At 44.1% G+C, this 24,072-nt stretch overlaps 2 protein-coding genes across 3 annotated transcripts in view; one reads left to right on the plus strand and one right to left on the minus strand.

The window, feature by feature from the left end:
- Window positions 1-535: 535 nt before the first annotated feature.
- Window positions 536-2,574, plus strand: LOC112259298 (relaxin-3-like). The gene is made up of 2 exons (XM_024434019.2): window positions 536-936; window positions 1,738-2,574. Exons 1-2 carry the CDS (start codon window positions 759-761, stop codon window positions 2,094-2,096), a joined length of 537 nt encoding a protein of 178 aa, XP_024289787.1. The 5' UTR covers window positions 536-758; the 3' UTR covers window positions 2,097-2,574.
- A 1,955-nt stretch (window positions 2,575-4,529) lies between these two features.
- LOC112257378 (tyrosine-protein kinase JAK2-like) overlaps window positions 4,530-24,072 on the minus strand; it is a 68,597-nt gene continuing 49,054 nt past the window's right edge. For both annotated transcript variants that reach the window (XM_042326544.1, XM_042326545.1), the window contains exons 11-24: window positions 23,326-23,450; window positions 21,505-21,639; window positions 21,188-21,275; window positions 19,322-19,449; window positions 18,510-18,648; window positions 18,063-18,214; window positions 17,397-17,547; window positions 16,978-17,111; window positions 14,137-14,326; window positions 12,720-12,844; window positions 9,837-10,009; window positions 9,533-9,644; window positions 6,552-6,665; window positions 4,530-6,479 (exon numbers count right to left, since the gene is read on the minus strand). In XM_042326544.1, the coding sequence (XP_042182478.1) occupies window positions 6,372-6,479; window positions 6,552-6,665; window positions 9,533-9,644; window positions 9,837-10,009; window positions 12,720-12,844; window positions 14,137-14,326; window positions 16,978-17,111; window positions 17,397-17,547; window positions 18,063-18,214; window positions 18,510-18,648; window positions 19,322-19,449; window positions 21,188-21,275; window positions 21,505-21,639; window positions 23,326-23,450 (1,874 nt within the window). In that variant the 3' untranslated portion in view covers window positions 4,530-6,371. The remainder of the gene's footprint in view (window positions 6,480-6,551; window positions 6,666-9,532; window positions 9,645-9,836; window positions 10,010-12,719; window positions 12,845-14,136; window positions 14,327-16,977; window positions 17,112-17,396; window positions 17,548-18,062; window positions 18,215-18,509; window positions 18,649-19,321; window positions 19,450-21,187; window positions 21,276-21,504; window positions 21,640-23,325; window positions 23,451-24,072) is intronic.

The raw sequence follows: 24,072 nt of genomic DNA on the forward strand, positions 1-24,072 counted from the left end.
AATCGTATCCATCCATTTCCACAGAAATTATTCATTTTCTGCTGTCATAGTACCATCTCCACACACACACACACACACACACACACACACACACACACACACACACACACACACACACACACACACACACACACACACACACACACACACACACACACACACACACACACACACACACACACACACAGGGTCAGTTATTAGCCTGTCATCATTTACAACACAAGTTGTTTATTGTAGATTAAGATTTGATTGGAGCCAGTCTCAGGTGTTTAGCTCTGAGCTGTTTCTCTAGAACCACAACGACCCAAACACAGATATTTCACTGTAATTCTGACATATGAAAGAAATTATACTCGGAATACTGAAAAACTAAAAATATGAGGTCATTAATTATTACACATCTAAGTGTGTGCGTGCGTAGGTGTGTATGCAATGTACGCGTATGCGTGGTATGTGTGCGCGTGTGTAAGCGAGCATGTTGGGGAGGAAGGGGAGTTGGCATCAGGTTGATGTGTATGGAGAGTAGGATATCATGACTCGCACACAAGATGGTGAGGGGTAGAGACTATAAGAAGCTGCAAATGGTAGCGAGAGAGTCACTTCATGATATCCTACTGACGTCTACATTGACAGAAAACGTTGACTGATAGAGTAGCAACAGCATCTAAAGAAACTCTTCACACTTGCACCAGGACTGCACGCTAGGGCGACTTCAGTTGATCTCTACAACGAAACCAGCTCTACTTCTTTAACTGAAAATGCCTCTAAAGCTTACTACTGTGATCCTTGTGTGTGTTGGTAGTTTGTTCTTGTGTGCGAGCGCTCAAAGCCTATCACGAGACTACGGGGTGAAACTGTGCGGCAGAGAGTTTATTAGAGCCGTTATCTTCACGTGCGGCGGGTCCCGTTGGAAACGATCCTTAGACGAACACTTGGGTACGTCTGCTAAAACATCATTTACGGTCTTCTAAGTGCAAACACTCGTCGGTCATGTTGAACTGGTAAAACGGACTTTTATTCGCAGCTGCTGTATAATCTTGTTACTTTCATGCGAACGTTTTTGAAAGCTGATTAAAAAAACAACTTTAACATGAGCTACATTATTAATTTCCATTGTGTTAAAGTTAAAACAGTAGCTATATTCTAAAATCAAAGTTGTTTCCTAACGTTTCGAAAGTCACATATTTGGAAGTAGTATTTTGTCCGAGAACGCCGAAGAAACCTAATCTGCTTGATAATGCCACTTCAGCACCACAGACAGCTCCTTGATTGGAAAATGAGCGTGCCCTACTTTTGCCTCAAAGAAAAGGGTACCCTGATTACTGAGAAGTAGCCTAATTGAAATGCAATCATAGGTTAATTGTGTCAGTTAGGCTAATTTGTAATTTCCTATTCAACGGTTGTTCAGAGCTCTTTCAATTAATTTAGCCAGGTGTGTCCGCATGGCACTCAGCATGGTTTCTGAGATTGCTATCCATGCAGAAACAGTCTAGGACCTCTGATTTTCCCATATATTAATTGTTAAGGTGTCTTGACACATGGTGGGAAAAGTAGAAAAAAAGAACCCAACTCATTTTGTATTTTGGAGGGATTTTCAGGCATTTTATGTATTCACTTTGTACCAGTATTCACATTAGTCTATGCAGTGGAGATCTTAACCCCCCCCAAAAAAAATTATAAAAATAAAACGGGTGTCAACACCAACTGTACCACTCCCTCTGCTCTGACTCCTTCCAGATCCCTTCCAGCCCGGTTCCTACAGTGATGTCACAGAGGGCGAGGACAGCAGAATCAACTGGCCTCACGGACATGGTCTAGACCAGGCAGCAGACCACCCTCTCCAGCTCTCCTCCTCATCCTCCCTGGCAGACCTGCTCTCACTCTTGGGCGGAGTGGGAGACCATAGGGGGTTAATGGTTGATGTCAACCCCAGCGAGGGGCTTCAGAACCAGGCTTCAGCGCTGGGAGGAGTGGCCAAGAACCCGAGCATCAACTGGCCACGCCGCGACAGACAAAAGAGGAACTTTTCCCTGGGCTTAGCTGGCATGTGCTGTAACCAGGGTTGCACTAAGAATGACATTGGGCGTCTGTGCTGAGTGAGACTGGGGTAGTACAGAGGTAGTGGAGGTGGACACTGGCTGAGGGAGCTCCCCCTGTACAGAACGGAGAATGTTGCTCAAATTCTCCTTTCTGTACAGGGTGAGGAGAGCTCCGCCTTCTCTCTGTGTTGATGGACTGGGTGTGAGAGACAGCAGTTTTACATTTTAATTTCAGTGTTTCCAGATAATCACAAGGTTTGGGTTGTTGATGGGGGGAACTTTGAAAACGGCTTTGTATACTTTTCTGTATATTGTGAAAGGAAAATAGTTTACATTTAATTTTAATTGCTCAAATTTTGTCTCATCGTTAAATTCATGACTTTGCTACTGAAGCAAGAGCATCATTGTACTTCCCTGAGAAATAAAATAGTTTCAATGACATGAAAATGTAACAACCCACCACAAATACCCCATTACAATACTGAGAAAAAAATGTTGTGTATGTAAAATGTTAAACTAATCAAATATCAATATAAAGTATCTTTTGGAAATCACATCTTGTCCATGTCAAAATGTCTCATCCACTCAATGGAAAAGCTAAAAAAAAAGAAAATGTACATAATGCTATTGCATTATGAAGATATTTATTATTCTAATAAAAATGAATGATTTCATACGTGCATTCTACCAGAGGTAAAACCACTGATCCATCAGTCACAATCATGGTTATTGCAATGACTACCACGCTTCTACAGAACATCGGTTACACTTAGCACCACTACCCAGGTGTACCTGTGACAGACCTCAAAGCTAGTTTACTCATGACGATTCAACCCCATTTAGTCTCAAAGCGATCATGAAAGACAATTGCCTGTATTTTACCTGTAAGGCATTGAGGAGACATGTCTCACTCAGGAGGAGCTGCGAGCATCTTCACTGTTTCTCTCAGGAGGAGCTGCGAGCATCTTCACTGTCTCTCTCAGGAGGAGCTGCGAGCATCTTCACTGTCTCTCTCAGGAGGAGCTGCGAGCATCTTCACCATGTGTTTCTCTCAGGAGGAGCTGCGAGCATCTTCACTGTTTCTCTCTCAGGAGGAGCTGCGAGCATCTTCACTGTGTCTCTCTCAGGAGGAACTGCGAGCATCTTCACTGTGTCTCTCTCAGGAGGAACTGCAAGCATCTTCACCGTGTCTCTCTCAGGAGGAGCTGCGAGCATCTTCACTGTTTCTCTCTCAGGAGGAGCTGCGAGCATCTTCACCGTGTCTCTCTCAGGAGGAGCTGCGAGCATCTTCACCGTGTTTCTCTCAGGAGGAACTGCGAGCATCTTCACCATGTCTCTCTCAGGAGGAACTGCGAGCATCTTCACCGTGTCTCTCTCAGGAGGAGCTGCGAGCATCTTCACCGTGTTTCTCTCAGGATGGAACTGCGAGCATCTTCACCATGTCTCTCTCAGGAGGAACTGCGAGCATCTTCACCGTGTCTCTCTCAGGAGGAGCTGCGAGCGTCTTCACTGTGTGTAAATGATATTTGAGAGCTGACTGTACAGTGTAGACGGAGACGTTAACAGAGACGAGCCACTGATCAATCTAATATGTTTAATGTGAGGCAAGACAGGATGACTACAACCAAATAACATTGCAGTTCAACTTTAATAGTGGCTCTCTTATAAATAAAAAACATGAAAGTTACCCAAAGCAACAAAAGCCATTTCTGACCAGTTCTGCAATAACATTGACTGCTTTGATATAAAATAGCTGATAGTTTACAATCAATTTAGCCATTGGATTATTATTCATATTCAACAACAGCAGATTTACATTCAACACGCAAACACAGGGAAATACTGGCTTAGGGTTTTTTTCTAAATACTTCCCATTTCTTCATGATCATGTTATGATTTTTTAATGAAAAAAAAACATGTTCACACAAAACACCTTGACATGACGGCATCATGTATGACTGTCAGCACAGCTACCATAACATTCAATAAAAGGTAGACAGCAACAAACAAGCAGACAGATTAAACCAGGGTTCCCCAACTGGCGGCCCGTGGGCCAAATTTGAACCATGGGTGGTTTTATTCTGAGCAAAAATGTTGTAAAAAAATGTGTAAGAAATCTGTATTCCCATGCATATTAGACACAATGTGATCGTATACAAATTTAAGGAAGGTTTGAAATGATGATGTTTTAGACAAAACATCTGTCTGTGCTGCTTCTTGCGGTCAATTTGCTGTTCACAAATGATTTGTAATTATGTTCCAACCCTCTGACCATCCGCTCAAGAAAAGAAAACATATCTGCTTCTGGATCTAGTTGATGATCGCTGGATTAAACTCCATTATTACCATAGAGTAGTGGGACAAACACAGCCTGTCAGCCCACGTCGCTGCTTTACAGTTACAGATCATAGAGTCACTCTGACAGAATTAAAGACAGCATTACATTGCATCTCTATGGGCATGTTCTTCACGACGACTCTGTATGGACAGGTCACAGGACAGGTCACTATGTGTTTTGTCACAGGACAGGTCACTATGTGTTTTGTCACAGGACAGGTCACTATGTGTTTTGTCACAGGACAGGTCACTATGTGTTTTGTTACAGGACAGGTCACTATGTGTTTTGTCACAGGACAGGTCACTATGTGTTTTGTCACAGGACAGGTCACTATGTGTTTTGTCACAGGACAGGTCACTATGTGTTTTGTCACAGGACAGGTCACTATGTGTTTTGTCACAGGACAGGTCACTATGTGTTTTGTCACAGGACAGGTCACTATGTGTTTTGTCACAGGACAGGTCACTATGTGTTTTGTCACAGGACAGGTCACTATGTGTTTTGTCACAGGACAGGTCACTATGTGTTTTGTCACAGGACAGGTCACTATGTGTTTTGTTACACACCAGATAGGTGTAGTGAAATGTGCTGTTTTACAGGGTCAACCACAGTAGTACAACGCCCCTGGAGTAAATTAAGTACTTCGCTCAAGGGCACATGGACAGTTTTTCACCTTGTCGGCTTGGATATTCGAACCAGAGACCGTTTGCTCTAACCGCTAGGCTACCTGCATACTTACTTAAATGTCCATGAACTGAAATTCCACCTCATCTCTGCACTTCTCGTCTGTTGATGCTTTCACCTACACCATTTTAGTCAGTCTCATTCCAAATATTGCTATGTAGCGACACTATAATGAAGACATTTTCCAACTGGCAGTGCACAGCATCCTAGACTCGTGAAGTTATAGAATATTATAAAAGGGGAAGCACACAAGTAAACAATTCCTTCTGCATGTTACTTTGCAATAGCCCAAGATTTCAGGGTATGATAAGTAGGCGGGTGCTTAGAGAAAACATAAATAAAGGTTGCACCCTTTGTCAAACATCTCCCTTCATTGTTTTTTCATCACCCTTTCCTCCCACGTCTTTGTATTGCTTTATTAGTTCTTCCCTTAGGTGAAAAAGAGAAATGTGGTTTGACATAATCCACTTGAGTTAAGGAAGAAGGCAGTTGAACATCCTTTACTAACTGTACAGTACATATTCTGTGTTGCTTTCCCTCACGTGCCTTCTGTGTTGCCTTTAACACATCATCAACAGCTGGGTGTTCTGTGTTGCCTTTAACACATCATCAACAGCTGGGTGTTCTGTGTTGCCTTTAACACATCATCAACAGCTGGGTGTTCTGTGTCGCCTTTAACACATCATCAACAGCTGGGTGTTCTGTGTTGCCTTTAACACATCATCAACAGCTGGGTGTTCTGTGTTGCCTTTAACACATCATCAACAGCTGGGTGTTCTGTGTTGCCTTTAACACATCATCAACAGCTGGGTGTTCTGTGTCGCCTTTAACACATCATCAACAGCTGGGTGTTCTGTGCTGGAGAGAGTCCGAGTCTGAAAGAAGTCGAACAGTGAAAACATCTCCAAATGGAGAAATGACGGCAACAAAGTAACAGCATATGGTAATTTCAGAGATCCCCAGAATCCCTGAGAAAGTGGCTAGGTTTGATCACAAAGTAGACCATTTTTGAGACTTTGTCCCAGAATGCCATTGGTAATACTCCCCCGTTTTCTGCGCTCTGCTCCAGAAGACGGTTGGGTCAGGTGACTTCAATGTCGTTGTCTTTTAGAGTTGAGGCGTCGTCAGGGATGTATTCATTAGGGCACACCATAGCAAAGCGCTTTGCAACAGAAAAGGAAACTGAGCGTTTCTTATTGGACAAGTCCAGGTAATCCCTTTCAGTCCGTTTGGTGCCTAATGAACACAACCCAGGTGATCGGTGTGGGCTGGGCCAGGCCCCTCCAGCAGAGACCTCCAGGAAGGGTTCCTCAGCCCTCCTTACTGTCCCGGAACATGTCCACGGTCTGGGCTAACTTCTTGAAGGTGGGCCGCAGGGCTGGGTCAATGTTCCAGCACTCGGTCATCATGTGCTGAATCTGAGGGGTACAGAGGGAGGCTCAAGGTTACGTTGCAATCAGAGGGACACTAAATTAGACAGACAGACTCACCTCCTCAGGGCATCCCTGGGGAGCAGGCAGTCTGTATCCTTTCTTCAGGAGATCTATGAGGTGATACACTATCATCTGACCCTGCTTGTCACGGCCCATCTTATCCATGAACGCCTGGAGAGGAGGAGGGGGGGTGAGAAAGAGGAGCAGGATGAGAAATAGGGGGAGGATGATGATGATGAGGGGAGGAGAGGGAGGGAGAAGGAGGAGGAGGAAAAGGGAGGAGGAGTAGGGGGAGAGTGGGAAGTGGCGGTAAGAGATGTGTTAATTACAGCAGGATGGCAGGTAAACTAATCAAATTTGCAAAGAGAAATGCATTAGTGGAATTATCTATAAACCTTGTACATAGACCACAGTGGGATAAGAACGTCTCAATAGATATAATTATGAATATAACAAGTGTTATTCAAGCTCTTTCCACAGTAAGCAACATCAAAGAGAGAAAGGTTGACTGACTGACAGAGGAGGCATCAAAGAGAGAAGGGTTGACAGAGGAGGCATCAAAGAGAGAAAGGTTGACAGAGGAGGCATCAAAGAGAGAAAGGTTGACAGAGGAGGCATCAAAGAGAGAAAGGTTGACAGAGGAGGCATCAAAGAGAGAAAGGTTGACAGAGAAGGCATCAAAGAGAGAAAGGTTGACAGAGGAGGCATCAAAGAGAGAAAGGTTGACAGAGGAGGCATCAAAGAGAGAAAGGTTGACAGAGGAGGCATCAAAGAGAGAAAGGTTGACAGACTGAGACAGAGGCGGCATCAAAGAGAGAAAGGTTGACAGACTGAGACAGAGGCGGCATCAAAGAGAGAAAGGTTGACAGACTGAGACAGAGGAGGCATCAAAGAGAGAAAGGTTGACAGAGGCGGCATCAAAGAGAGAAAGGTTGACAGAGGCGGCATTAAAGAGAGAAAGGTTGACAGACTGAGACAGAGGCGGCATCAAAGAGAGAAAGGTTGACAGACTGAGACAGAGGCGGCATCAAAGAGAGAAAGGTTGACAGACGAGGCATCAAAGAGAGAAAGGTTGACAGAGGCGGCATCAAAGAGAGAAAGGTTGACAGAGAGGCATCAAAGAGAGAAAGGTTGACAGACTGAGACAGAGGCGGCATCAAAGAGAGAAAGGTTGACAGAGGCGGCATCAAAGAGAGAAAGGTTGACAGACGAGGCATTAAAGAGAGAAAGGTTGACAGACTGAGACAGAGGCGGCATCAAAGAGAGAAAGGTTGACAGAGGAGGCATCAAAGAGAGAAAGGTTGACAGAGGAGGCATCAAAGAGAGAAAGGTTGACAGAGGAGGCATCAAAGAGAGAAAGGTTGACAGAGGAGGCATCAAAGAGAGAAAGGTTGACAGAGGAGGCATCAAAGAGAGAAAGGTTGACAGAGGAGGCATCAAAGAGAGAAAGGTTGACAGAGGAGGCATCAAAGAGAGAAAGGTTGACAGAGGCGGCATCAAAGAGAGAAAGGTTGACAGACTGAGACAGAGGCGGCATCAAAGAGAGAAAGGTTGACAGACTGAGACAGAGGCGGCATCAAAGAGAGAAAGGTTGACAGACGAGGCATCAAAGAGAGAAAGGTTGACAGACGAGGCATCAAAGAGAGAAAGGTTGACAGACGAGGCATCAAAGAGAGAAAGGTTGACAGACGAGGCATCAAAGAGAGAAAGGTTGACAGACGAGGCATCAAAGGGAGAAAGGTTGACAGACGAGGCATTAAAGAGAGAAAGGTTGACAGACGAGGCATCAAAGGGAGAAAGGTTGACAGACGAGGCATTAAAGAGAGAAAGGTTGACAGACGAGGCATCAAAGGGAGAAAGGTTGACAGACGAGGCATTAAAGAGAGAAAGGTTGACAGATGAGGCATCAAAGAGAGAAAGGTTGACAGACGAGGCATCAAAGAGAGAAAGGTTGACAGACGAGGCATCAAAGAGAGAAAGGTTGACAGAGGCATCAAAGAGAGAAAGGAGGCATCAAAGAGAGAAAGGTTGACAGACGAGGCATCAAAGAGAGAAAGGTTGACAGACGAGGCATCAAAGAGAGAAAGGTTGACAGACGAGGCATCAAAGAGAGAAAGGTTGACAGACGAGGCATCAAAGAGAGAAAGGTTGACAGACGAGGCATCAAAGAGAGAAAGGTTGACAAAGAGAGAAAGGTTGACGAGGCATCAAAGAGAGAAAGGTTGACAGACGAGGCATCAAAGAGAGAAAGGTTGACAGACGAGGCATCAAAGAGAGAAAGGTTGACAGACGAGGCATTAAAGAGGAGAAAGGTTGACAGACGAGGCATTAAAGAGAGAAAGGTTGACAGACGAGGCATCAAAGAGAGAAAGGTTGACAGACGAGGCATCAAAGAGAGAAAGGTTGACAGAGGCGAGGCATCAAAGAGAGAAAGGTTGACAGACGAGGCATCAAAGAGAGAAAGGTTGACAGACGAGGCATCAAAGAGAGAAAGGTTGACAGAGAGAGGCATCAAAGAGAGAAAGGTTGACAGACGAGGCATTAAAGAGAGAAAGGTTGACAGACGAGGCATTAAAGAGAGAAAGGTTGACAGACGAGGCATCAAAGAGAGAAAGGTTGACAGACGAGGCATTAAAGAGAGAAAGGTTGACAGGCATCAAAGAGGCATTAAAGAGAGAAAGGTTGACAGACGAGGCATTAAAGAGAGAAAGGTTGACAGACGAGGCATTAAAGAGAGAAAGGTTGACAGACGAGGCATTAAAGAGAGAAAGGTTGACAGGTTGACAGAGGCATTAAAGAGAGAAAGGTTGACAGACGAGGCATTAAAGAGAGAAAGGTTGACAGACGAGGCATTAAAGAGAGAAAGGTTGACAGACGAGGCATTAAAGAGAGAAAGGTTGACAGACGAGGCATTAAAGAGAGAAAGGTTGACAGACGAGGCATCAAAGGGAGAAAGGTTGACAGACGAGGCATTAAAGCATTACAGATGAAAAGTGAAAGTGTGAGGTGGAAGAAGAGGAGCAGAAGAAGATACGTACTGCCGGAGGACTGCAGTTCTTGTCACTGAACAGCTCATAGAGGACCACTCCAAAGCTCCACATGTCAGAGCCCACTGAAAACTTACTCTCTGTCAGAGACTCCGGGGCATACCTTCAACACAACAAAGTCAAATAAACTCACACACAAAATAATTACATAGAGGATTGTCAGAAAAATCCAGATTACTTTAAAATCAGGAAAAAAATACGCAGACTCATTCAAAAGACTAAGAGATGTTGGAGGGAAACAAACGTATGATTCTCCCCTCGGTCTGCTGAGAAAAGTTGTGGTATCTTTTCTCACCAGAAGATGGGGCTCTCTCCCGGCTCTCTGACAGTGTAGTAGTCCTTGTCCTGAGGCAGGACCTTGGTAAGGCCAAAGTCTCCTATCTTCACCCTCAGCTCACTCTCTACCAGGATGTTACGAGTGGCCAAGTCGCGGTGGATGTAGCGTTTGGTCGCCAGGTAGTCCATGCCCTACAGAACACACAGGTGGAGGAAAGGCTGTTGTTTTACCATGGGAAACCCTAAGGATGCTCCACATACCTCAACAATATATCTACATACATACTTCTCAAATAGATATTGATGAAATACATATTAACTGATGGGTCAATTCATTGTAAGAGACATTTCTTTCCGCCGGTTTCTTTTGACCTCAGTAATGATGAGCAGCAGTGATGACGTAACATCAATTATCATCATCATCATTTGATTGATTGATGGTATAACATACCATCTCCAAACAGCTGTTTTTACAGTATTACAGGAGTACAGTATTATAGGAGAATATTACAGGAGTACAGTATTACAGGAGTAGAGGAGTACAGTATTAGAGGAGTACAAGAGTACAGGAGAATATTACAGGAGTACAGTATTACAGGAGTACAAGAGTACAGGAGAATATTACAGGAGTACAGTATTACAGGAGTACAAGAGTACAGGCGATTGTTACAGGAGTACAGTATTAAAGGAGTACAGTATTACAGGAGTACAAGAGTACAGGAGAATATTACAGGAGTACAGTATTACAGGAGAATATTACAGGAGTACAGTATTACAGGAGTAGGAGTACAGTATTACAGGAGTAGAGGAGTACAGTATTACAGCATTACAGGAGTACAGCATTACAGGAGTACAGGAGAATATTACAGGTGTACAGTATTACAGGAGTAGAGGAGTACAGTATTACAGGAGTACAAGAGTACAGGAGAATATTACAGGAGTAAAGCATTACAGGAGTAGAGGAGTACAACATTACAGGAGTAGAGGAGTACAGCATTACAGGAGTACAGTATTACAGGAGTACAGTATTATAGGAGAGTATTACAGGAGTAGAGTACAGTATTACAGGAGTACAGGAGAATATTACAGGAGTACAAGAGTACAGGAGAATATTACAGGAGTAAAGCATTACAGGAGTAGAGGAGTACAACATTACAGGAGTAGAGGAGTACAGCATTACAGGAGTAGAGGAGTACAGTATTACAGGAGTACAAGAGTACAGGAGAATATTACAGTATTACAGGAGTACAGGAGAATATTACAGTATTACAGGAGTACAAGAGTACAGGAGAATATTACAGTATTACAGGAGTAGAGGAGTACAGTATTACAGGAGTACGAGAGTACAGGAGAATATTACAGGAGTACAAGAGTACAGGAGAATATTACAGGAGTACAGTATTACAGGAGTACAAGAGTACAGGAGAATATTACAGGAGTACAGTATTACAGGAGTACAGTATTACAGGAGTACAAGAGTACAGGAGAATATTACAGGAGTACAGTATTACAGGAGTACAAGAGTACAGGAGAATATTACAGGAGTACAGTATTACAGGAGTACAAGAGTACAGGACAATATTACAGGAGTACAGCATTACAGGAGAATATTACAGGAGTACAGTATTACAGGAGTACAGTATTATAGGAGAATATTACAGGAGTACAGTATTACAGGAGTAGAGTATTATAGGATAATATTACAGGAGTAGAGGAGTACAGTATTACAGGAGTACAGGAGAATATTACAGGAGTACAGTATTACAGGAGTAGAGGAGTACAGTATTACAGGAGTAAAGCATTACAGGAGTACAACATTACAGGAGTAGAGGAGTACAGCATTACAGGAGTACAGTATTACAGGAGTACAGCATTACAGGAGTAGAGGAGTACAGCATTACAGGAGTACAGTATTACAGGAGTAGAGGAGTACAGTATTACAGCAGTAGAGGAGTACACCATTACAGGAGTACAGTATTACAGGACTACAGTATTACAGGAGTAGAGGAGTACACCATTACAGGAGTACAGTATTACAGGAGTAGAGGAGTACACCATTACAAGAGTACAGTATTACAGGAGTACAGTATTACAGGAGAATATTACAGTATTACACAAGTAGAGGAGTACAGCATTACAGGAGTACAGTATTACAGGAGTACAGCATTACAGGAGTAGAGGAGTACAGCATTACAGGAGAATATTACAGGAGTACAGTATTACAGGAGTAGAGGAGTACAGCATTACAGGAGTACAGCATTACAGGAGCACATTATTATAGGAGTACAGCATTACAGGAGTACAGTATTACAGGAGTAGAGGAGTACAGCATTACAGGAGTAGAAGAGTACAGTATTACAGGAGTAGAGGAGTACAGCATTACAGGAGTACAGTATTACAGGAGTACAGCATTACAGGAGAATATTACAGGAGTACAGTATTACAGGAGCAGAGGAGTACAGCATTACAGGAGTACATTATTACAGGAGTAGAGGAGTACAGCATTACAGGAGTACAGTATTACAGGAGTAGAGGGGTACAGTATTACAGGGGTAGAGGAGTACAGCATTACAGTTATACAGGAGTACAGTATTACAGGAGTAGAGGAGTACAGCATTACAGGAGAATATTACAGGAGTAGAGGAGTACAGCATTACAGGAGTACAGCATTACATGATTAGAGCAGTACAGCATTACAGGAGTACAGCATTACAGGAGTACAGCATTACAGGAGTACAGCAGTACAGCATTACAGGAGTACAGCAGTACAGGAGTAGAGGAGTACAGCATTACAGGAGTACAGCAGTACAGGAGTACAGTATTACAGCATTACAGGAGTACAGCATTAAAGGAGTACAGCATTAAAGGAGTACAGTATTACAGGAGTAGAGAAGTAGTGTACCTTGCAGATCTGTGAGGCGTAGTGCAGGAGCTTCTTGTAGTCGAAGCGGGCCTTGTTCTTGATGAGGTAGTCCCTCAGACTGCCGTAGGGCAGGTACTCCATGATGAGACGCAGGTTCCTCCGGCCTAGGGGAGGAAGAGGGTCAGACAGGCACCCAACAGAGGGAGGGAGAGAGAGGGTCAGACAGACACAGACAGAACAGAGGGTCAGACAGACACAGAACAGAGGGTCAGACAGACACAGACAGAACAGAGGGTCAGACAGACACAGACAGAACAGAGGGTCAGACAGACACAGAACAGAGGGTCAGACAGACACAGAACAGAGGGTCAGACAGACACAGAACAGAGGGCCAGAGAGAGAACAGAGGGTCAGAGAGAGAACACAACAGAGGAAGAGGAGATCAGGGTCTTATTCCATTTATTTGTATTTTTATGGAGAGCTACAGTGTGAACTTGTCCAATAAGAACAGATGTTTGTTTTACCTTGCAAATTGTCTTATTACAGTGTACGCTGAGGGCCCCTCTCTTCAGGGACCCTCAGCCTTCCTGATTGAACTGGTCAGCTAATTAACAAGCCCCTGATTAGGGAAATCAGTCCAGGGCTACAATAACATTGTGAAATATCTGGAGGTCCCAGAGGAAAAGGTTTGAAAACCTCTGCGCTACTAAACACAACCCTGGCCTGTCTTTCACAAAATGGACACGATGCACTGATCTCCTGCCTTGGTAATTCACCCATGCTATTGTTTGAGGAGAGTGTACAATTATGAACTTGAAAATGTATTAATAAACCAATTAGTCACATTTGGGCGGTCTTGACAACATTTTGAACAGATATGCAATGGTTCATTGGATCTGTCTAAAACTTTACACGTACACTGCTGTCATCTAGTGGCCAGAATCCAAATTGTGCCTTGGCTGGAATAATACATTATGGCCTTTCTCTTGCATTTCAAAGATGAAACAAGAAACAAACAAGAAAAGCATGTTTTTTTCTTTGTATTATCTTTTACCAGATCCAGGGTAGCCTAGTGGTTAGAGTGTTGGACTAGCAACCAGAAGGATGCAAGTTCAAATCCCCAAGCTGACAGGGTACAAATCTGTCGTTCTGCACCTGAACAGGCAGTTAACCCACCGTTCCTAGGCTGTCATTGAAAATAAGAATTTGTTCTTAACTGACTTGCCTAGTTAAATAAAGGTAAAAAAATATATATATATTCTCCTACATTCATTTCCCATTTCCACAAACTTCAAAGAGTTTCCTTTCAAATGGTACCAAGAAAATGCATATCCTTGGTTCAGGTCCGGAGCCAGTTAGATTTGGGTATATCATTTTAGGTGAAAATGGGAGAAAAGGGGCCAATCCCTGCTTTGGTGATTTAAGTTTCTCTAGTTATGATGATGGTAAATCTCACCAGCACTGTAACACACTCCCTTGTACTTGACGATGTTGTCATGCTGAAGGGACTTGAGGATCTCTATCTCCCGTTCAAAGTCTCGGAGGTGTTCTGCTGTGCTGTGCTGCAGCTTCTTGACTGCCACAACCTCCCCAGTGTTATCCTGCAGAGGGTCATACCTACACATCTCCACACTGCCAAAGTTACCCTGAGAGAGAGAGAGAGAGAGAGAGAGAGAGAGAGAGAGAGAGAGAGAGAGAAGAAAGAGAGAATGAGTTAGAGAGAGAGAGGGGAATAAAAAGTGAGAGGAGAGGAGGGAGTTAGAGAGAATGAGTTAGAGAGAATGAGTAGAGAGAATGAGTTAGAGAGAGAGAGAGAGAGAGAGAGAGAGAGAGAGAGAGAATGAGTTAGAGAGAGAGAGAGAGAGAGAGAGAGAGAGAGAGAGAGAGAATGAGAGAGAGAGAGAGAGAGAGAATGAGTTAGAGAGAGAGGGGGAATAAAAAGTGTGGAGAGGGAGGGAGTTAGAGAGAATGAGTTAGAGAGAATGAGTTAGAGAGAGAGAGAGAGAGAGAGAGAGAGAGAGAGAGAGAGAGAGAGAGAGAGAGAGAGAGAGAGAGAATGAGTTAGAGAGAGAGAGAGAGAGAGAGAGAGAGAGAGAGAGAGAGAATGAGTTAGAGAGAGAGAGAGAGAGAGAGAGAGAGAGAGAGAGAGAGAGAATGAGTTAGAGAGAGAGAGAGAGAGAGAGAGAATGAGTTAGAGAGAGAGAGAGAGAGAGAGAGAGAGAGAGAGAGAGAGAGAGAGAGAGAGAGAGAGAATGAGTTAGAGAGAGAGAGAGAGAGAGAGAGAGAGAGAGAGAGAGAGAGAATGAGTTAGAGAGAGAGGGGGAATAAAAAGTGTGGAGAGGGAGGGAGTTACAGAGAGTAAAATGTGCAGAGAGAGTGAAAAGAGAGAAAAAGAGTGACAGAGCGACTCCCATATCTACTGAGCAAAATACCACAGTGTGACATCACAGCAGCAAGATTTGTGACCTGTTACCACAAGAAAAGGTCAACCAGTGAAGGACAAACACCATTGTAAATACAAGCATAAATATGGGTTATTTATTTTCCCTTGTGTACTTTAACCATTTGTACATAGTTACAACGCTGTATATATATATATATGACATTTGTAATGTATTTATTCTTTGGGAACTTCTGTGAGTGTAATGTTTACTGTTGCTTTTTGTTTATTTCACTTTAGTTTATTATCTGCTTCACTTGCTTTGGCAACATTAACATATGTTTCCCCATGCCAATCTCAGCTTCCCTATCAATGTAAACATATGTTCCCCATGCCAATCTCAGCTTCCCTATCAATGTAAACATATGTTCCCCATGCCAATCTCAGCTTCCCTATCAATGTAAACATATGTTCCCCATGTCAATCTCAGCTTCCCTATCAATGTAAACATATGTTCCCCATGCCAATCTCAGCTTCCCTATCAATGTAAACATATGTTCCCCATGTCAATCTCAGCTTCCCTATCAATGTAAACATATGTTCCCCATGTCAATCTCAGCTTCCCTATCAATGTAAACATATGTTCCCCATGCCAATCTCAGCTTCCCTATCAATGTAAACATATGTTTCCCCATGCCAATCTCAGCTTCCCTATCAATGTAAACATATGTTTCCCCATGCCAATCTCAGCTTCCCTATCAATGTAAACATATGTTCCCCATGCCAATCTCAGCTTCCCTATCAATGTAAACATATGTTCCCCATGCCAATCTCAGCTTCCCTATCAATGTAAACATATGTTCCCCATGCCAATCTCAGCTTCCCTATCAATGTAAACATATGTTCCCCATGCCAATCTCAGCTTCCCTATCAATGTAAACATATGTTCCCCATGTCAATAAAGCCCTTAAATTGAATTGAGAAAGAGAGAGTGAGTGAGCTACAGAGAGAGTGAGTGAGAGACAGAGAGTGACAGAGAGTGAGTGAGAGACAGATAGTGAGTGAGTGAGAGACAGAGAGAGTGACAGAGAGACAGAGAGTGAGAGAGAGACAGAGAGTGAGAGAGAGACAGAGAGTGACAGAGAGACAGAGAGTGAGTGAGAGACAGAGAGTGAGTGAGAGACAGATAGTGAGTGAGAGACAGAGAGAGTGAGAGAGAGAGAGAGTGAGTGAGACAGAGAGAGTGAGTGAGAGACAGAGAGTGAGTGAGAGACAGAGAGTGAGTGAGAGACAGAGAGTGAGTGAGAGACAGAGAGTGACAGAGAGAGTGAGTGAGAGACAGAGAGAGTGAGTGAGAGACAGAGAGAGTGAGTGAGTGAGAGACAGAGAGTGAGTGAGTGAGAGACAGAGAGAGTGAGTGAGACAGAGAGAGAGTGAGAGACAGAGAGAGAGTGAGAGACAGAGAGAGAGTGAGAGACAGAGAGTGAGTGAGAGACAGATAGTGAGTGAGAGACAGATAGTGAGTGAGAGAGAGAGAGAGTGAGTGAGACAGAGAGAGTGAGTGAGAGACAGAGAGAGTGAGTGAGAGACAGAGAGAGTGAGTGAGAGACAGAGAGAGTGAGTGAGAGACAGAGAGAGTGAGTGAGAGTGACAGAGAGAGTGAGTGAGAGTGACAGAGAGAGTGAGTGAGAGACAGAGAGAGTGAGTGAGAAACAGAGAGAGTGAGTGAGAGACAGAGAGTGACAGAGAGACAGAGCGCGTGAGTGAGAGACAGAGAGAGTGAGTGAGAGACAGAGAGTGGCAGAGAGACAGAGAGAGTGAGTGAGAGACAGAGAGAGTGAGTGAGAGACAGAGAGAGTGAGTGAGAGACAGAGAGTGAGTGAAAAACAGAGAGTGGTGGCGTGTGTGTTGTCTAACCTTGCCCAGCTGCTTGAGGAAGATGAGATGTCTCTCTTCAAACTGAGCAGGGTTTTGGTTCTCAAAGGCCCCTGGGAACCCAAACCCTCTGGCCCTGTTGGGCACCATGTCACTCTCCACCAGCAACTCATAGTCTGCAGCAGGAGACAGGACACAATCAACACCTTCTGGAAATAAACCGAAACATACATACATCCTAATCTAGCATACATTTTTACCCAAAAGTGTCAGAGAACTGTCAACACTGACAGTGACCTAATAGCCTACATTCAGTATATGTTGCAGTCCGTGCGAGAATGGAACTGACGTTGGCAGTGCCATGGTTTAACACACCGAGCCACTGGAACAGCATCAGTGAAATGACTAGTAGGACATGTTTGTCAGTCTGCAGAGCACTAGAAAGAGAGGAGACGACCGACCAGGTGTGAAGAGGCTGTTGAGGTCTCTGATAACAGCTCTGAAGGAGGGTCTGTTGGCCGGCTCATAGTCCATACAGCTGTTGATCAGGTTGGCCAGCTCTGTCCACTTAGGAGCAGGCAGCTGGTGATGGTCTTCATAGAACAGACGTTTCTACAGAGGACAATAACGTCAACTATAAACAGAGGAACTCTTAATACCTTACTAATAATGGATTATTATGCTGTGCATGACAGTTGGATAGTGTTTTTTAACAAGACAAAGACAAATAACTTGATGAAGACAATGTCAGAAGACAGTTTTAGTCCCAGTGTCCAGACAAGAGAACAGTACATCAACTATGTCTCTCTAAACATAACATACTGTAACATACCAGTAAACTGAGGCACAAAACCCTCAGGTTGGACATCTTCGACTTAGATTTAAATTGATTTGATTTCATGCTTGTAAAAACCACCTTGATATTTGACTGTAATTTACAGTGGGGCTATACCAACAATGAGACAGACACAGGAGATGGAGTCCTGCCCTATAGACTGTTCTGGCTCGCACAAGGCTTACCATTACTAACTAAATTAAATTATATTAGAATTATATATCAATATATATATATAGCAAAATATAAATATTCCATGAAAAGCGTTAATTGCACCTCCAGAAATCCTTACCTTGGAGCAGTCCAGTGTGCTGAGTGGTCTGTCTCCTCCACTACAGATCTCCCACAGAGTGGTGCCGAAGGCCCACTTATCTGTAGCCAGAGTCAGATGTCTGTCCTCCTCTAAACACTCTGGAGGTACCCAGGGGATGCGCTCCACAAGGACTGGAGGGACAGTGGAGGACAGGACGATGGGATGGGAATACATAGAGTACACAGACATTAAATATACTCCCTTCCTGACTTCCTGAGCTGCTGTTCTTGTTTGTGCGTTGTATGCTTTTAGTGTATAAAACATTAGGAACAAACCCCCCCAAAACTCCTTGCACCATGTGTCGCTGTGTAACCAAGCCAAACAGTCTACACATAGTATTGCAAAACAACGTGCAAAAGTTCAGTAAAGTACAATTTCTTAGTACAGTATCTCTTTGTAATAACTAATACAAGGGTCGGTACTCACCATCTTTGGGCAGCACAGTGATGCTGATTCCAGGGTCACTCAGTTTGATGAAGGGGGGGTTCCCAGTCTTCCTGTCCTCCTCTCGGATCAACAGGACATTCTTGGCACACACGTTCCCATGGACCAGGCTCTTGTCCTCCTGTTATTAAATTGAACATGGCGGACTGATTAGTGGCAGATTGAACACAAAAGTTACACCATTATGGAGATATCTGCCACTTAGCAGATTCAGTTGTATTTAATATGTTTTATTGGACAAAGAGGAGAGCGAAAGAGGAGAGAGAAAGTGGGAAAGATAAGGGGGGTGCATCACATAGGCTGCTTTAACACAGGCAGCCCATTCCGATCGTTTGCCGAATTATTGGCAAAAGAGCTGATCTGATTGGCCAAAAGATCAATTGGTGGAAAAAGATCAGAATTGGGTCAGATTTGAACCCATGAAAACGCTGGTATATGCGATGTAGGCCGCAGCGCTGACCATTAGACCACCCAGGACACATAGCAGACGGCTTCTTTCCGAAACCATTTACTGTTCAGGGAGTGCATCCAATCGGTGAACCGTGTGGGGCCTTATGAATGGAGCTTCTTCCAGATGATTATGATTAGGGTGTTTTACTAGGTGATTGGTCTTACCAGGTAATGCATAGCCCAGGCCAGCTGCTTGGCCACCTCTAGCTTCCAGGTGATTATGATTAGGGTGTTTTACTAGGTGATTGGTCTTACCAGGTAATGCATAGCCCAGGCCAGCTGCTTGGCCACCTCTAGCTTCCAGGTGATTATGATTAGGGTGATTACTAGGTGATTGGTCTTACCAGGTAATGCATAGCCCAGGCCAGCTGCTTGGCCACCTCTAGCTTCCAGGTGATGTTCACAGAGCTCTTCTTCTTCTTCAGGTATGTATCCAGGGAGCCAAACTTCCCATATTCCTGCACCATCATGTCTGAAAGGGTTAGAATTCAACAAATTACAGCTGGACCAGTGTAGCACATCTACTAAAGGGGCTTAAAACTGCTAACAGAGGCTAACAGAGGAAAAGGTTGGGATGGAGACAGAGGGAGGCTAACAGAGAAAAAGGTTGGGATGGAGACAGAGGGAGGCTAACAGAGGAAAAGGTTGGGATGGAGACAGAGGGAGGCTAACATAGGAAAAGGTTGGGATGGAGACAGAGGGAGGCTAACAGAGGAAAAGGTTGGGATGGAGACAGAGGGAGGCTAACAGAGGAAATGGTTGGGATGGAGGTTGAGGTAGGCTAACAGAGGAAAAGGTTGGGATGGAGGTTGAGGTAGGCTAACAGAGGAAAAGGTTGGGATGGAGGTAGACTAACAGAGGAAAAGGTTGGGATGGAGGTTGAGGTAGGCTAACAGAGGAAAAGGTTGGGATGGAGGTAGACTAACAGAGGAAAAGGTTGTGATGGAGGTTGAGGTAGGCTAACAGAGGAAAAGGTTGGGATGGAGGTAGACTAACAGAGGAAAAGGTTGGGATGAGGTAGACTAACAGAGGAAAAGGTTGGGATGGAGGTAGACTAACAGAGGAAAAGGTTGGGATGGAGGTTGAGGTAGACTAACAGAGGAAAAGGTTGGGATGGAGGTTGAGGTAGACTAACAGAGGAAAAGGTTGGGATGGAGGTAGACTAACAGAGGAAAAGGTTGTGATGGAGGTAGGCTAACAGAGGAAAAGGTTGGGATGAGGTAGACTAACAGAGGAAAAGGTTGGGATGAGGTAGACTAACAGAGGAAAAGGTTGGGATGAGGTAGACTAACAGAGGAAAATGTTGGGATGGAGGTAGACTAACAGAGGAAAATGTTGGGATGGAGGTAGACTAACAGAGGAAAAGGTTGGGATGGAGGTAGACTAACAGAGGAAAAGGTTGGGATGGAGGTTGAGGTAGACTAACAGAGGAAAAGGTTGGGATGGAGGTAGACTAACAGAGGAAAAGGTTGTGATGGAGGTTGAGGTAGACTAACAGAGGAAAAGGTTGTGATGGAGGTTGAGGTAGACTAACAGAGGAAAAGGTTGTGATGGAGGTAGACTAACAGAGGAAAAGGTTGGGATGGAGGTTGAGGTAGGCTAACAGAGGAAAAGGTTGTGATGGAGGTTGAGGTAGACTAACAGAGGAAAAGGTTGGGATGGAGGTAGAGGGAGGCTAACAGAGGAAAAGGTTGGGATGGAGGTAGACTAACAGAGGAAAAGGTTGGGATGGAGGTTGAGGTAGGCTAACAGAGGAAAAGGTTGGGATGGAGGTAGACTAACAGAGGAAAAGGTTGGGATGGAGGTAGACTAACAGAGGAAAAGGTTGGGATGGAGGTTGAGGTAGACTAACAGAGGAAAAGGTTGGGATGGAGGTAGACTAACAGAGGAAAAGGTTGGGATGAGGTAGACTAACAGAGGAAAAGGTTGGGATGGAGGTAGACTAACAGAGGAAAAGGTTGGGATGAGGTAGGCTAACAGAGGAAAAGGTTGGGATGGAGGTAGACTAACAGAGGAAAAGGTTGGGATGGAGGTTGAGGTAGGCTAACAGAGGAAAAGGTTGTGATGGAGGTTGAGGTAGACTAACAGAGGAAAAGGTTGGGATGGAGGTAGAGGGAGGCTAACAGAGGAAAAGGTTGGGATGGAGACAGAGGGAGGCTAACAGAGGTAAAATGGTGAGAGGTATAATTTAGTTTGGTAATGTCACTTACTCTCCTCTCCGCAGACACACACGCCATAGGTGAGGAGCAGGTGCTTATGGGATAGCTGGCTCATCATACTGGCGGCTTCAAAGAACGACTGGAGAGAAGAGAGAGAAGAGCCGTCAGACAGAGTTAAATATTGTATCGTAGGAAATGTAACCAAACATAGAAAACAAACACATTACTTGGCAAAACATTGTGCTAAATAAAATGACTGCAATGGAAGAGTCATGTCCCTTTCAAGAACCAATGCAAAAAGACTCCCAAGTCCATCTCTATAACACTACATGTTGTTGGCTGGAGTTGAGGAGAGGTTCTCGACCAACCTCAGAGTAGTTTCGGTGAGCCTTATCCAGGATCTTAACAAGGACGTCCATCTGGTGAATCTCTCCGTAGTCTCCCAGCTCCTTCCTCACGCCACAGAAGATCTTAGTAAACGTCCCCTGACCCAGACTGTCTTTCTGTAACACACAGGGAACACCGGGTCTGAGATCCTCTCCCCTGGTTATCCAAAACATGTCGTGATGATGCCAACACATCCGCCCCTTATTTCAATTGTATTTGTGAGTGTTTATTTCTATGTATATTTTATTAACCTACATTATTCACGTCATAGTTGAGATCTCATGCCACCATTTCACCTGAACCAGCTAAGGAGCAACAATTCAGTCTCTGATTGAAGTCCTCTATCATGTGTGTGAGTGGCAATGTCTGCAGGTACATGCAGGTGTATGTGACCGTGTCACAGGTGAAAGAGGTCACAGGTGAAAGAGCTCATTACACCATGATAAGAATGTTAATTTATTTATTTATTTCACCTTTATTTAACCAGGTAGGTAAGTTGAGAACAAATTCTCATTTACAATTGCGACCTGGCCAAGATAAAGCAAAGCAGTTCGACACATACAACAACACAGAGTTACACATGGAGTAAAACAAACATACAGTCAATCATACAGTAGAAAAATAAGTCTATATACAATGTGAGCAAATGAGGTGAGATAAGGGCTCTTGGCAAAAAAAAGGCCATGGTGGCAAAGTAAATACAATATAGCAATTAGAAACACTGGAATGGTAGATTTGCAGTGGAAGAATGTGCAAAGTAGGGATAGAAATAATGGGGTGCAAAGGAGCAAAATAAATAAATACAGTAGGGGGAGAGGTAGTTGTTTGGGCTAAATTATAGATGGGCTATGTACAGGTGCAGTAATCTGTGAGCTGCTCTGACAGCTGGTGCTTAAAGCTAGAGAGGGAGATAAGTGTTTCCAGTTTCAGAGATTTTTGTAGTTCGTTCCAGTCATTGGCAGCAGAGAACTGGAAGGAGAGGCGGCCAAATTAAGAACTGGTTTTGGAGGTGACCAGAGAGATATACCTGCTGGAGCGCGTGCTACCGGTGGGTGCTGCTATGGTGACCAGAGAGATATACCTGCTGGAGCGCGTGCTACCGGTGGGTGCTGCTATGGTGACCAGCGAGCTGAGATAAGGGGGGACTTTACCTAGCGGGGTCTTGTAGATGACATGGAGCCAGTGGGTTTGGCGACGAGTATGAAGCGAGGGCCAGCCAACGAGAGCGTACAGGTCACAATGGTGGGTAGTGTATGGGGCTTTGGTGACAAAACGGATGGCACTGTGATAGACTGGATCCAATTTGTTGAGTAGTGTTGGAGGCTATTTTGTAAATGACATCGCCGAAGTTGAGGATCGGTAGGATGGTCAGTTTTACAAGGGTATGTTTAGCAACATGAGTGAAGGATGGTTTGTTGCGAAATAGGAAGCCGATTCTAGATTTAACTTTGGATTGGAGATGTTTGATGTGAGTCTGGCGAGTTTACATTCTAACCAGACACCTGGGTATTTGTAGTTGTCCACATATTCTAAATCAGAACCGTCCAGAGTAGTGATGTTGGACGGGCGGGCAGGTAACGATCGGTTGAAGAGCATGCATTTAGTTTTACTTGTATTTAAGAGCAATTGGAGGCCACGGAAGGAGAGTTGTATGGCATTGAAGCTCGTCTGGAGGGTTGTTAACACAGTGTCCAAAGAAGGGCCAGAAGTATACAGAATGGTGTCGTCTGGAATGGATGTTAACTGACCTTTCAGTCATGGCTGAAGGAGGAGGAGAGTGAGTGACAGAGAGGTAATCTTACGATGACAAGATCCTCCTTGCGTATCTTGTGGAAGACCATCTGGCTGATGTTGTGTCTGTGCAGAGAGGGGGACAGGGGAACCTCAGCACCCTGGTTACTGCGGCACACCAACAGGTTAGACTTGTCTGCAGATACAGGGAACACAGAAACGAGTACGTTAAGTGAGTTAGGAGTACATCATCTAGTATTCTTTATAGGTCGTATTCATTAGGGCAACCGTAGCAAAAAAGGTTTTAAACGCTAAACAAAAACAAGTTGGACAGCTTAGGTAGACCCTGAACAGAGTGTGCAAAGCTGTCAACAAGGCAAAGGGTGGCTACTTAGCAAAATCTCAAATATAAAATATATTTTGATTTGTTTAACACTTTGATTCCATATGTGTTATTTCATAGTTTTGATGTCTTCACTATTATTATACAATGTAGAAAATAGTACAAATAAAATAGAAAAACACTTCAATGAGTCGGTGTGTCCAAACTTTAGACTGGGACTGAATGTGACACAACATAATGTTATGTACAGTACGTGTAACCTAAGTGTTTCTGTTGTGTTTGACTATAGACAACGGAATTGAACATCATGGTGAACATACGTGACCAAAATAAACCCTCTTGAACGTTATGACCTAGCTGATGATCATTTTACAAGAGCTCGAACTATAATACTGCCGGGGCAGTAGTGTAGCCTAGTGGTTAGAGTGTTGGACTAGTAACCGGAAGGTTGGAAGTTCAAATCCCCGAGCTGACA

This window comes from Oncorhynchus tshawytscha, linkage group LG09, assembly GCF_018296145.1.
Source record: "Oncorhynchus tshawytscha isolate Ot180627B linkage group LG09, Otsh_v2.0, whole genome shotgun sequence".
Taxonomy (NCBI): Eukaryota; Metazoa; Chordata; class Actinopteri; order Salmoniformes; family Salmonidae; genus Oncorhynchus; species Oncorhynchus tshawytscha.